This window comes from Haliotis rubra, unplaced genomic scaffold (genome assembly GCF_003918875.1).
Source record: "Haliotis rubra isolate DU_JTF1 unplaced genomic scaffold, ASM391887v1 Scf867, whole genome shotgun sequence".
Classification (NCBI taxonomy): domain Eukaryota; kingdom Metazoa; phylum Mollusca; class Gastropoda; order Lepetellida; family Haliotidae; genus Haliotis; species Haliotis rubra.
The window spans coordinates 255001-270985 of record NW_025767598.1 but is presented as its reverse complement, the minus strand read 5'-3'; the positions used below and the strand labels follow the sequence as shown (position 1 = coordinate 270985).

Below are 15985 nucleotides of genomic sequence, written 5' to 3'. Positions count from 1 at the left end.
TTAAGCTCAAATATGGTTTTATCAGGTGACACTACCACTATGTTCTTGAGTTTTGGAGTGTGAATAGAAATCTCTGCCCATGTTGGCATAAGCCAATCATTAGTTTGTTTGTAGATGACTAAGGTCTGTCAAATATCCTCATATGGTCACATACTGCAACAAACTTCTTCCAGAGTTGTACCTTTCCATGTGCTACAGTATGAGAATCTTAATTACTGTGTAATCCTCAGTGATGCTGCTTGCATCCATATAACCACTGACAAGTGAAACACTGACAAATGTTAGAGTCATTGAACATTTATCATTGGAATATTTATGAGATTTCATACAGGAAACCTTCCACCTAATTGCCACATTTGGGTGATGAGTTTTGCATCATCATTGAAATAAAAGTGGCAATGCTCTAGACTGGCCTGCAGAACCTGTACAATGTATATGTACGTACACAACTGGCTACAGAAATAAACTGCCGGAGGTCGTGTGGAGCAGTCTGCGGACATCAAGTCTCGTTACTTGATGGTCATCAATACTGAGTCAAAGTGCTGTTACAAATTGAAAAATCAAAAGAAGAAAAAATCCAATGGAAGTCCCATGTTAGTATGGTTAGATCCCATGGCAAGTCAACATCAGTCCAAATCTATCAAATTATTGATAAAAAATGGCAGACAAATGATAAAAATAACTCCAAATGGTTGCCAGGGCCAGTTGATTTGATTGAACGTTTCATGGACAGTTGCAGCTTTATGTATAGTCTTTGGGCTTCCAGAGGACATTTAAAAAACCCTCAGTCATAAAGGGATGATATCCATGTTGGAAGCACTGCATCTGGTGGCTCCAGGCCACACTAAACACAACCAGCACTCATCAAACCATTGAGATGCTCATAGCCATGGACCACAAGCTACATGACCATCATTATGAAGGTGATTGCATCTGGTGGCACCTGAGGCCACACAAAACACAACCAGCACTCATCATATGAAGGTGATTGCATCTGGTGGCTCCAGACCACACAAAACACAACCAGCACTCATCAAACCATTGGGATTTCGTCTACATTTACCCACCCCACCAATTTCGACCCGCAGCAGGCAAACTCCGAATCGTTCTCGCCGACAACTACTACCCAGAACCCAAGGACAGACACAACCGATGCACCGACTGCCTCGCCACTCTATCGGAATTCCCGCTTTCTTCGGACCCGACAACTCTACATGCAAGTGTGGTGCCATCGACCACTGCGTCAACAGCAAGAAATGCGTTCTCTGGAAAAAGAAAGCGATAGACTACACACTTCAGGAGGAGCGACTTCCACTCGAGGTTCCGGAAGGAATCGTGTTCGACGGCTGTTTCTCGAACATAGAGAGCCTGTACGACGACGCCTGTGCTTTCTGGAGCATACGGTACACACTCCTCCTCGACAGATGGTGGACCATTCTCCGTGCAAGAAGAAAGGTTCTTGTCTCTTCCGGCAGCTATCGGGAAAAGCAGAGCTACCACGGGACGGAGCAATATTTGGCATACCCCTTTGTCCAACTACGGCGGGCCCAAGGATATGGAAGTGGCAGTCCCTCCGTGCAGTGAACACCGAAAAGCCGCAGACGTTCTGGAAGGAATCTACACATGCAAAAAGTTTGCTGTAGCGAAATACGAAGGGAAGAACCGACTGTTGCTGCTTCTCGATTCGCCGACTGGAGAAACGATTCCAGTCTATGGCTACAAGATACGAGAAACAATTCCAGACGCCGGTGGAATAAAACGCGTACGGTTGGTGGGTGGACCGTTTCTGTGCAGGCTAGGCAAAATCTGCCACTTGCCCATATCGAAAAGGAAAGACGATCGAGAAGTCGGAGTTGCTGCTCCCAGACCTCGGGCGGGAATAGCTTCTATTGCAAAACAACAACAACAACAACAACAACAACAACACACACACACACACACACACACACCACACACACACACACGATGAACCCACCAGAAATATGGTCCTTCCATCTTTCTGGAATCCTATTGCCGTAGTAGTTGCCCCAGATCCTAGAAAGCTATCTTCTATAGAAACCGTAGAGATAGAGCAAGACTACAACGACCTGCTAGATGAAAAAATGCAAACCATTGCGGTAGAGACTGCAATAGCCCCACTTCCAAAGGATACAACCAAACTTCTAGATGTCGAGCCTGGAAAATACATGTGCAGAAAGTTTGCCGCTGCAACATTCCGAGGGAAAGCAAGAATTGTATTGTATCTGCTGCCAGTGGGGGAAGATGGGAACCCAACATATGGATACTTTCTAGAGAAGGAAATAGAAAAACTTGGTGGGGTAGAAGCCCTGCGGAAAGCAGACAGCTTGCTTCTCTGTAGAGTAGGTCCAGAAAAGACAACACCACAAAAAAACAAAGACAGACTGGTGTCTGTAGTATACAGCTAGAAACAAATAGTCCAACCAGAGATACAGAATAGAATACCTCTCGCGTACCCAACAATATACATTCTGCTGCGAGTTGCAAACCTTTTACTGTATGTTTGCCAAAGTGGCCTAGTATACGAGCTGGTCAGTCTATTGGGCCTTCCCCATCCATTTGTCGTAGCTGTTCGTCCACGGAAGAATAATCCATGGGGTCCTCTTTCCAGTATGCAGCCTCTGCTTTGTCGAATTCCTCGAATGGGAAGCGGGGAGGATTTCCTCTCTTGTACACGATATGCATTACTGCAAAAATATGTAGTTCTATACACTATATTTCCAATTGCGTACACATATATATTTTTTTCTACAGCATGTGGTGGGAGTCCATATGTTTTGGCGTCTCGTAGACATGTTTGTGGACAGGTGTTGCGTGGTGTGCGGTGGCGAGGTTGCTGGCATGCTTCCAGGTTTTGTAGACGACATTCCATACAAACAAGGCGGTTAGGTAGGTCCACTTTTGGGTCGATTCTACCGTCTGCAGCACCTTCTCGATATCCGACCGCGTATCCTCCTCCTCCTCGACGCTTTCTATTTCCTCCCGGAGTTCGTTGTCGTCCTTGTCCAGCCTCGACAAGATGTCTACCAAGAAATTCGTTGTTCGCTGCACACCAGCCGACAACATATTTGCGGTTTGCTCCGCACGAGCCTCGAGCCTCCCCAGACGATAGTAGAAGTCCTGGCCGGTCGACGACTTTGGCGCTGTCTCGCTAGCAGACAAGATGTCCGCCGGTTCTGCAACTGGCAATACGGTTGTGCTGGAGTGCATCGTCGTCGGAGCTATCTCTTTGGCGGGCGATAGGGTCGAAGGTTCTACAGCAGGCTCTTGCCATAGTTCGTACAGCCTTGTGGACCCAATACCGAAGCGCTTTTGACCTCGCTTGCTGGGAGCACACCGCAAAGGGAGCGTATTTCTTGGATCTGGTCCGAAGACAAACCTCTTTTTGGTGGCATGGTTGTTTTTTTCCTGGGTATATATATCCCATCCTTCCCATATGTCTATATGGAAATTCCAATCCTATCCCAATCCTCTCCCGGGAAAAATGGGAGAGGATTGGGATAGGCTGTCTGAGTTTAGTTTTACGCCGCTTTTAGCAATATTCCAGCAATATCACGGCGGGGGACACCAGAAATGGGCTTAACATACAGTGCCCATGTGGGGAATCGAACCCGGGTCTTCGGCGTGACGAGCCAACGCTTTAACCACTAGGCTACCCCACCGCCCCAGGATTGGGATAGGATTGTGATTTGTACCGTATGCTCGAAAAAGCACAGGCGTCGTCGTACAGGCTCTCTATGTTCGAGAAACAGCCATCGAACACGATTCCTTCCGGAACCTCGAGTGGAAGTCGCTCCTCCTGAAGTGTGTAGTCGGTGCATCGATTGTGTCTGTCCTTGGGTTCCGGGTAGTAGTCGTCGGCGAGAACGATTCGGAGTTTGCCTGCTGCGGGTCGAAATTGGTGGGGTGGGTAGATGTAGACGAAATCGACTATTTTGCCGTCTTCTACGAGTGGACGAAAGCACAGCAAATAGAGTTTGAGACACTGGCGAGGGATCTGGTACCGCTTGTAGAAGGTGTGTCCTGATTGCTCCAGGATTTGTTTCTCTCGGTCGGAAAGCAACATAGGGCGACACTTCTCCAGCAGGCTCGAAGACCATGTCGGAAGTTGTCGTTGTCTGTGGCTCGGGGTCTATACCACCTCGGATTCACGTATATCTGGCTTGTGATATGTGGTACTTCCTCTTCGCTTCCCGAAGGGACAAACGACCCGATCGGATCTTGGCATAGGCTTCGCGCGATAGCTTGGTTCCGGGCATTTTGTTGTGTTCTATATCTATGTACCTAGTGTATCTCTAATTCGAGTGCACTTGCATCGACATACTGGTGATTTTTTTCTCGAAAACCCTGTCTTGGGGTTGGATCTGGTAGCTCCAGGCCACACTAAACATAACCAGCACTCATCAAACCATTAGGATGCTTGTAGCCATGGACCACTTACTAAGCTACATGAACAATACTATGACCAATTGATCCTTACAAAGTTTCTGTTGATATGAACATTTGAAATGTTGCTGTTGTTGTTGTGCATTTGGCATCATATTAATCCTAACTTTGTGAAGCACTGTTGTTAAAGATCTGTTCAAAGCATGCATGTAAGCTGACCTAACAGGTCATTACAATGAACGATAGTGGTGTGACGATTCATTGATACGCATCGATGCATCAAACCAATTGGGCTGCCGATACGGTGAATCAATACAGGGTTTTACATTGTCATATATCCCGATACGATACTTCAAATGGGCCACGATATATCGCTGTTTTACTTTGAATATTGCAGAATCGCGATATCTGTCATGAAAGACTTACTTTTGTTTGATGATTAAAATGTATGCATACTTATTTTCCCTTCATAAGTTTCTCGGAAATTCTTGCATCAGGAACTGTGTCAAACATAGAGCTTGCATTTTCTTAACATTCACAAAGTCTGCGTATGAACTTATTTATCTCATTTCTGAATGGACATTGAAAAATGCTGACGGAATTTGACAAAATACTTTTAAATGGTTTTGTTTTGATCTTAAGGTGTTTTATAGTTGGTGTTGGAATTAAAGATTTTAGTATCATGATACGTATTGTATTGCCACCCTTGTATCAGGATTCGTATCGTATCGCAGCTTCAGTGCACAATACTTTGGCAATATATTGTCGTGACAAAAATTTTAGTATTGTGATGTATCGTATCGCAGGTTGTATGCCAATACCAGCACTAATGAACGATAGGATCCTGAAGTAGCTTCCACCCATAGTAGCCATGTCTATTTGTGCTGATGAACAATGTCATTTGTGAAAACAAGATATTTAGGTTACTTTTAGTAACAGCTCAATTCTACGTCAGTGTGTGTGACACACACTGTTATTTCTACGATGCAGTCTTTATTAAGAGCCAAGAAGATATCATCTCCTTCAGTAATATGATCAGTTTCCATTCTGACTTGACCTGAAGTCCAGCCTCCCACAAAGCATGCATCGTAGCTGATCGGGAGCTGACAATGACAGGCCTTTGATGTGGCCTTCATGTAGGTACTTGTCAGACACTCACTCAGTGTACAAGTCAACACAATTGCTGTCTCATTACAGAAAGCTGTCATCATATGGGCAAACTGAAAATCAAGCTGATGAATAGAGATCACATTGATCACAAGTGTCTACAATTATTAGCAAGACAAATGGAGACTGACTGTCACTTTATAAATGTTTTGAATGTCAATGGATTTTTTAAAATCCAAATGCAAAAATATAAAAGGCAAAAATATTATTTGTTAAAGAGACCTGAGTACAAATACAGTAATATAAATAAAATCAATACTCTACTAAAAAACACTTAACATCTGAAAAGAATCAATGAAAGATGGCATGTTTGTGAAATGTAATTTCCCAAGTGACAGTCTCTTTTCCCTGACTTAATAATCATTGAAGCTTGTATTTCACAGTTTAAATACCTGCAGCAAGCTCATCAGTTGCTATCTGAAATTTGAATGGAAATCTGAATAAAAGATACCCTTAATGTTGTACTGCTAAAATATGGCTGCCTGTACTGGTCTCCTTTCTATATCAGTATCAAAAATAATTATACTCCAATGTTTACCTTGATCTGATTCCACTGATGTTTCGATTGAAGCTGGGTAAACTGAGCTTCATTTTCAGCTTTACCGAGCCCTTTAAAAATTGCACAAAAATAGATTTAGCCATAACTCACAAATATCCTGCAAATAGCTAAGCATTTTTTGAATAGACAAGTTAATTACTAACAGGGCAGTTTTCTTTCCCATTTTTGAAGTAACTAAACTCCCCCTAGACCTGAAGGTTGACGTAGGATGCAGTTGGACAGGTTGCGGACATCAATAATGTCAGGTAACATGTCCAGTCAGAGGCAAGCACACAGCCCTGCATCTGTAGACAAGTGGGTATTTGCTCCTTGTTTTCCTTATGTCTGGTGGGAAGATGACTGATCGATTCCGATAGCACGGACACCACTCAACAGTTATTTTAGCATCAGTCACTTCCCACAGCTTAACATTCATGGGTTCATATTTTCTGTTGATCGCTGGCTGCAGACTGTCACAATATTTGGCTGAAGCTTGCTTGATTTGCTTCCTGCTCAACACCATACCCAGGGGACATCTTACCAAGCCCAGTCAGATTCTAAATCTAATTGGGAGGAGCTAATTTTAGCAGTAATCTTTACAAACTACGCAATGTTTTAAACATGTACTAAAGCTAGCCACAACGTTTTAAACATGTACTAAAGCTGGCTGTGTTTTGTGCTTCATACTGAATAAAGTCCTAGTAACAGAAAGACAACTCTTTAATCTAGCAGATGTTTGGTCTTCACTCTTTATGCTGTGTATAAACTGTCTGTTGATTGCTGTACCCTCATCAGACATCTACCAGCTTTCTCTGTTGATTGCTGTACCCTCATCAGACATCTACCAGCTTTCTCTGTTGATTGCTGTACCCTCATCAGACATCTACCAGCTTTCTCTGTTGATTGCTGTACCCTCATCAGACATCTACCAGCTTTCTCTGTTGATTGCTGTACCCTCATCAGATATCTACCAGCTTTCTCTGTTGATTGCTGTACCCTCATCAGACATCTACCAGCTTTCTCTGTTGGGTGCTGTAGTATTATCAGACATCTACCACTAGTACCAGCACTGTGTATTGATTGCTGTACCCTCATCAGATCTCTACCAGCACTCTGCATTGATTGCTGTACCCTCATCAGACATCTACCAGCTTTCTCTGTTGATTGCTGTACCCTCATCAGACATCTACCAGCTTTCTCTGTTGATTGCTGTACCCTCATCAGACATCTACCAGCTTTCTCTGTTGATTGCTGTACCCTCATCAGACATCTACCAGCTTTCTCTGTTGATTGCTGTACCCTCATCAGATATCTACCAGCTTTCTCTGTTGGTTGCTGTAGTATTATCAGACATCTACCAGCTTTCTCTGTTGATTGCTGTAGTGTTATCAGATTTCTACCAGCTTTCTCTGTTGATTGCTGTACCCTCATCAGACATCTACCAGCTTTCTCTGTTGATTGCTGTACCCTCATCAGACATATACCAGCTTTCTCTGTTGATTGTTGTACCCTCATCAGACATCTACCAGCTTTCTTTGTTGATTGCTGTACCCTCATCAGATATCTACCAGCTTTCTCTGTTGATTGCTGTACCCTCATCAGACATCTACCAGCTTTCTCTGTTGGGTGCTGTACCTTCATCAGACATCTACCAGCTTTCTCTGTTGGGTGCTGTACCCTCATCAGACATCTACCAGCTTTCTCTGTTGATTGCTGTACCCTCATCAGATATCTACCAGCTTTCTCTGTTGGTTGCTGTAGTATTATCAGACATCTACCAGCTTTCTCTGTTGATTGCTGTAGTGTTATCAGATTTCTACCAGCTTTCTCTGTTGATTGCTGTACCCTCATCAGACATCTACCAGCTTTCTCTGTTGATTGCTGTACCCTCATCAGACATCTACCAGCTTTCTCTGTTGGTTGCTGTACCCTCATCAGATATCTACCAGCTTTCTCTGTTGGGTGCTGTAGTATTATCAGATATCTACCAGCACTGAGTATTGATTGCTGTACCCTCATCAGACATCTACCAGCTTTCTCTGTTGATTGCTGTACCCTCATCAGATATCTACCAGCTTTCTCTGTTGGGTGCTGTAGTATTATCAGACATCTACCAGCTTTCTCTGTTGATTGCTGTAGTATTATCAGATTTCTACCAGCTTTCTCTGTTGATTGCTGTAGTATTATCAGACATCTACCACTAGTACCAGCACTGAGTATTGATTGCTGTACCCTCATCAGATATCTACCATCTTTCTCCGTTGGGTGCTGTAGTATTATCAGACATCTACCACTAGTACCAGCACTGTGTATTGATTGCTGTAGTATTATCAGATATCTACCAGCACTGTGTATTGATTGCTGTAGTATTATCAGATATCTACCAGCACTGTGTATTGATTGCTGTAGTATTATCAGATATCTACCAGCACTGTGTATTGATTGCTGTAGTATTATCAGATATCTACCAGCACTGTGTATTGATTGCTGTACCCTCATCAGATATCTACCAGCACTGTGTATTGATTGCTGTAGTATTATCAGATATCTACCAGCACTGTGTATTGATTGCTGTACCCTCATCAGATATCTACCAGCACTGTGTATTGATTGCTGTAGTATTATCAGATATCTACCAGCACTGTGTATTGATTGCTGTACCCTCATCAGATATCTACCAGCACTGTGTATTGATTGCTGTAGTATTATCAGATATCTACCAGCACTGTGTATTGATTGCTGTAGTATTATCAGATATCTACCAGCACTGTGTATTGATTGCTGTAGTATTATCAGATATCTACCAGCACTGTGTATTGATTGCTGTAGTATTATCAGATATCTACCAGCACTGTGTATTGATTGCTGTTGCTGTACCCTCATCAGATATCTACCAGCACTGTGTATTGATTGCTATCAGATATCTACCAGCACTGTGTATTGATTGCTGTAGTATTATCAGATATCTACCAGCACTGTGTATTGATTGCTGTAGTATTATCAGATATCTACCAGCACTGTGTATTGATTGCTGTAGTATTATCAGATATCTACCAGCACTGTGTATTGATTGCTGTAGTATTATCAGATATCTACCAGCACTGTGTATTGATTCTACCAGCACTCAGATATCTACCAGCACTGTGTATTGATTGCTGTAGTATTATCAGATATCTACCAGCACTGTGTATTGATTGCTGTAGTATTATCAGATATCTACCAGCACTGTGTATTGATTGCTGTAGTATTATCAGATATCTACCAGCACTGTGTATTGATTGCTGTAGTATTATCAGATATCTACCAGCACTGTGTATAGATGATTGCTGTAGTATTATCAGATATCTACCAGCACTGTGTATTGATTGCTGTACCCCATATGATCAGATATCTACCAGCACTGTGTATTGATTGCTGTAGTATCATCAGATATCTACCAGCACTGTGTATTGATTGCTGTAGTATTATCAGATATCTACCAGCACTGTGTATTGATTGCTGTAGTATTATCAGATATCTACCAGCACTGTGTATTGATTGCTGTAGTATTATCAGATATCTACCAGCACTGTGTATTGATTGCAGCACACTGTGTGTATTGATTGTAGTATTATCAGATATCTACCAGCACTGTGTATTGATTGCTGTAGTATTATCAGATATCTACCAGCACTGTGTATTGATTGCTGTAGTATTATCAGATATCTACCAGCACTGTGTATTGATTGCTGTACTCATCAGATATCTACCAGCACTGTGTATTGATTGCTGTAGTATTATCAGATATCTACCAGCACTGTGTATTGATTGCTGTACCCTCATCAGATATCTACCAGCACTGTGTATTGATTGCTGTAGTATTATCAGATATCTACCAGCACTGTGTATTGATTGCTGTAGTATTATCAGATATCTACCAGCACTGTGTATTGATTGCTGTAGTATTATCAGATATCTACCAGCACTGTGTATTGATTGCTGTAGTATTATCAGATATCTACCAGCACTGTGTATTGATTGCTGTAGTATTATCAGATATCTACCAGCACTGTGTATTGATTGCTGTAGTATTATCAGATATCTACCAGCACTGTGTATTGATTGCTGTAGTATCATCAGATATCTACCAGCACTGTGTATTGATTGCTGTAGTATTATCAGATATCTACCAGCACTGTGTATTGATTGCTGTACCCTCATCAGATATCTACCAGCACTACCAGCACTGTGTATTGATTGCTGTAGTATTATCAGATATCTACCAGCACTGTGTATTGATTGCTGTAGTATTATCAGATATCTACCAGCACTTGATTGCCGTAGTATTGATTGCTGTACCCTCATCAGATATCTACCAGCACTGTGTATTGATTGCTGTAGTATTATCAGATATCTACCAGCACTGTGTATTGATTGCTGTAGTATTATCAGATATCTACCAGCACTGTGTATTGATTGCTGTACCAGCACTGTGTATAGATTGCTGTAGTATTATCAGATATCTACCAGCACTGTGTATTGATTGCTGTAGTATTATCAGATATCTACCAGCACTGTGTATTGATTGCTGTAGTATTATCAGATATCTACCAGCACTCCATATTATAATTATAGTCTATTTGCAGTGAAAACGTACCAATGAATTCCACTTTAAACAAAAATGTAAATCAAATAAAGTGAAATTAAGATTGCAAATCCTCACAATTTTGCCTTGCCATTTGAACATTTAACTCTGAGAATTTCATTCAACATAGGATAAAAGTTTTTTAACAAACAATCATAGTTTCAAATTGCTAGTATTGGTTTGTATTACAAGGGGGTATGCACATTAAATGAAACTCCAAGAACAAGTGGGGTTGGTCTAAGTTAACACTCATCACGTACTGCACGTGCATTTGTTTCACTGTTCCAACTACTGCGCTTACCCCTTTGTAATACAAACCAGTAATAGCGATTTGTAACTATGATCGTTTGTTAAACAACTTTTATCCTATGTTGAATAAATTCTGAATTTTAAATGTTCATTTGGCAAGGTAAAATTATGAGGATTCGCAATCTTAATTTTACTTTATTTGATTTACATTTTTTTGTTTAAAGTGAAATTCATCAGTACGCTTTCACTGCAAACAGACTATAGTTGCTGTAGTTGTTTCAGAAATGTTCTAACTATGCACCATTAAAATCTTTCTTAGACAATGCTGCATGATGCATGCCGTGCACAATCACTCCCTAGTCAATATTGTGAAAGGAACGTGTACCAGTGCTGATTGCCACAGCCCCAGCTGTAAGAGCCACTCCTCTCGCAGCTCACAGATTACTTGGGGTTTATAACCAGTTGCTTTCTCATGACAAGAACACCAATAAATGTTCCTAGACAACATTTGAGCACACAGGACAAGTCATGGAATAAGATGACCCTCAGGCAATCGTCATTATGTACTGAACCCTAACAAATGAAGTGGCATACAAACCACAATCACTTCATGGTAACTGTGGAATTATGGTCACGGCAGCCAGGATCAGACTGGCTTCCTCCTTCCTGGCACAAGTTGGGGCAACTTAAGAAGGCATCCTCCACAGACACTATAATCAATGTTTCACAATATTCTCGCAAACTATTTCTCTCCATGCCATCCCACACAACTCTACAAACTATGGGCAACTAGTTCGACATATATTGACAAGCCTCAAACACCAATCTACCAAGGGAACGTCCCGTCTGGATCATGGTGTAAAGTGTTTGTATAATCATCTCACATCCAGCTCATACTTGAATATCCTTTATGAATCTCTGTCACAGCATGATAGCGAATGAAGAACACATTTTCCTGAATGCTCCACTGAAGACACAGATCACATACTTAAAAGGAAATCATAGATTTTTCAATCTCAAACAGTTTCACTGAAACCTTCAGCATGCTGACCAGAAGGGAATAATGATAAAAAATCGTGACTCACCTAATGCTGTGTGTCCTTTTGTGTAGCGTAATATCTCACTGTGTGTCTTTGGAATGTCGGTATCAGAAGGAGGCTGATAGCGAGTGAAAGACATAAAACAATACCATTTGCACTTGTCCTTATTTCGTAAGTGGGATGTCATCAACTCTTTGGCAAAATGGCTCCACAGATCATTCCCAGACATAGCATATGCTTGTTCTGTTGTTAGCTTACTGCGAAATAAGTGACACAAAGGGGCATTGTCATCACCAGTTTCCAGCTGGAATGTCTGCCGGCCAAAACCGTGTTCTTTCATTTTCTCTGCAGTGAATGTCTGTATCAACTGGGCTCCAAGTGTAATCCTCCGAATGGCACTAGTAGGTGAGCAATCTTCGTCATCAGGGCCTTGAAAATAGCCATCATCGTCAGACAATACAATATAAACTGGGCGGACAAAGTGGGCAATTTTGGGTTCTTCAAATATGAGCGACAACGTCAATACCTCATCCTCAAATTGAACACTAAGGATGTTTTCACCCAGTTTCAGCTCCATAAGCACCTTAAAGCAGCCCTCAACCACAGGCCACTGGTAGCGGCGCCTGGACATGTCATTGGAGTTCCACACATCCAGGACGCCATCGTCCAGACAGTCATCAATTTCCCCCAACAGAAGAATGATGTGATATGTGACCACCTCTCTGTCACCGACATTGTACACCTTGATCCTCATGTTCCTTCACCCTCGGCATGTCACGTTGGGAGCGTCATCATCTACAACACAACAAATGATACATCATGAGCTACAACACCTCCATATGCAGCTGGTGCAAACTGTTTGTGTCTACAAGACGGGAAAGTAGATTTTAGCCTTGACATTGACCATTCTTTGTGGAGCTGTCCAAAAGAAATGTTACGGGACATGGGCCACTGGTCAAAGCGACATGTCATCCCATTTGTAGGCTCTGCAAGTGCACAGCATATGCTGGCCATATATATTCAGTTTTCCTCAACATCTACATCCCATGAGAACTATAATCCATGAGTCACCATCCACAAGGAAGCACCAGCGTCTTTGACACTAGCCAAACAGCCACTGAGCCCACACTTCAAGGATTAATGGGATTAGCAGCTCAGTCAGTATTTTCTGTAAATGATATAAGTGTAAACCATGTTATATAACATACACGTCTGCTGTGAATGTCATTAATTACAGACCTGAAATCTCCATACTAACTCCACATAAAGCTATTAGTGATGATTACATAGTCTCAGGGCCTACAGTAATGATATGTCTGAGCTTATCAAAATGAAATGATGGCCATTTTGTGAATCTTTATCCACATACTTCAGTTTCAAAGACATGCAGGAATGCTGGAGGTAATGTTTTACTGACTTCCCTGGGCCAGATGCAGCACTAAACTAATCAAATTTGCTAATGACATTTACTTTCATATTGAAATTTAATCATTGCACTGAGTATCAATAAAAGTCTGCTCAAATCAACTTTGAATAAAGTGTTTTCTTCAAACCAATACGATCTTAAACACTATATGTTCTAGAAATAACCACTAACTGGCAAATGTATAAACTGGGCAATTCTAGATGGGGTGACATAATGACTGACAGGGTGACGTTCACTGTGAAACTCAACCGAGCATATCCCCACAATCTGATTATCAACTGAGATCAATACAAGTCTATCAAATGCTCCCCATTGTATATATGTCAGTGTTGGAGAACAGCTCCACTCAGTGTCGGGCAGCTCTGCAGCTCATTCCACCATGCCAAACATCTTTGCCACCTCTTTTTGTGAAAGATTGATTATGCACATCTGAACATCATCTGGCCATTTTCTGCAATGCACCAGGAGAGAAGTATCTATTGTTTGAGTATGTAGCTGATAAGAGTATTAAGACTAATTGACGTCTGCCTCCTCCCACTCCTCCCCCACTGCAGGCTCCTGCAGCCAACAGAACTGTCCTCTACACCCCATGCACTCATCTCTGCAGTGAGGCCTGATTTCCCACTTGATCAACTTCAGTTAATTATGTTCTCTCCATTATTTCTCAGAAGGTTATAGTCACATGACTTTATCCAACCGGATACCCATTTTCTGCTGGGTGAACAGAGGCAATTTTGAACAAACTCACTTGCCTGAGGTGAGACCACATGTATCACATGTGCTTCCTTGTGGGGCAGGACTGAAGTACTAGAAACTCTCAGGACTCAAGCTCCCAAACACGGTCATCCATCCAAGGACTGTCCGAGCTTGAAGTTGCTTAACTTCAACTGATTTGTGACCTGAGCTCTGTGCACAGGACCACATGCCAATACAGGACCACATGCCACACATATGCTGCTGTTATCATTACTTGATAATGACCATGGTCACCAATGACTGGCATCAGCCATGACATACCTATATCGAGCGTACCTATACTGAATGTCACTAACACAAGGAACACCACAGTAGCTGATTGAGATTAAACTCCATATGAAACATGCACTCACCCACATAAATGACAACATCATATTCACAAAAGTTGTAATAGTCTGGGCCCAGAACTTTTAAGTATACTAGATCAAACACCATTCCAGGAGATGGTTACCTTAAGTTGGATAGCTTGTTCCTAATCCCTTTCTTCACTGAATAAAACATGTGTAAATCAAACACCATTTTCTGATGATTTCTGTAATTATATGGACCATCACATATGACCTTACTAGAATGAACCAAACTTCACTCGACACAGGACTAGTTTTGACGTGGCAGACTGCATATGTGAGTGATTCATTAGCAGGGTACTGTGAAACCTGTGATGATGACAGCCAAACATGCAGAGAATTGTGGGGTTCTGTGTTACAACTTAATAACTCATCATTGGTTAGAAAAAGCATCAATGATTGTGTTTTTACACCATGTTACCCTCAATTTTATTACAAGCTATAATTTCATTCAGTGAATTTATCTAATTGGACAAAAATCAATTGCAGATTCCCTGGTCACATGACTTTCCTAGATTGGAAATGGCAACTATTCCATCATCAGTACACTTGATGGAGCACATTACAAGCAGGGCACATACACTGATATTGTCAAGAAAACTGAAGATGAATTGTAATCTGGCATGTTTGGTTTGTAGTGTAAAAATACTTTAACACCAGCAACATTTAGATGACCAAATTGTATTCAGCACACTATGACTTCAACATTGCGACATTACCATAACACAACAATTAGCATCAGAACAGGCTTACTGAAACGTCATGTACTTCTCTGCTGCTAATAGAGTAATCAAATCTATGGAAAGAGTGACGAAGGGAGGGAGAACCAACAGCAAATGTAATTCCCACACGGGGAATAATTTCTCATGTTTGACCAGCTCATTCATTACAATCTCTAAATGTGATTGCATTTCTGACATAGATGTAATGCTGTAATCTGTTTCTCTGGTATAGTTACCACAATTGTCACACACTGTCACTTTCATAAAATACCTCAACACGGACTTGTTATAAAACATCAAGAAACATGAACACATTTTGTCACACAATCCCATTTAATATGTCACTGACTGCTACCATCTTGCCTGCATCATTGTATACACAGTTCAGTCAGGGCACCTGTAATGATGTGACCCTGATCCAGTTGCATGTGCTCTACAGGTAATGTGTCATTGTATACACAGTTCAGTCAGGGCACCTGTAATGATGTGACCCTGATCCAGCTGCATGTGCTCTACAGGTAATGTGTCATTGTATACATGGTTCAATCAGGGCACCTGTAACAATGTGACCATGATACAGTAGCAGGTGCTCTACAGGTAATGTGTCATTGCATACATGGTTCAGTCAGGGCACCTGTAACAATGTGACCATGATACAGTAGCAGGTGCTCTACAGGTAATGTGTCATTGTATACATGGTTCAGTCAGGGCA

The 15985-nt window shown here is 41.7% G+C and overlaps 1 protein-coding gene across 1 annotated transcript in view; it reads right to left on the bottom strand.

Annotated features, from left to right (window-relative positions):
- Positions 1–15985, bottom strand: part of LOC124263055 — a 113360-nt gene that overhangs the window by 54154 nt on the left and 43221 nt on the right. The window contains 1 exon segment of the mRNA XM_046697670.1: positions 12068–12817. Within this exon segment, the coding sequence (XP_046553626.1) occupies positions 12068–12776 (709 nt within the window). The 5' untranslated portion in view covers positions 12777–12817.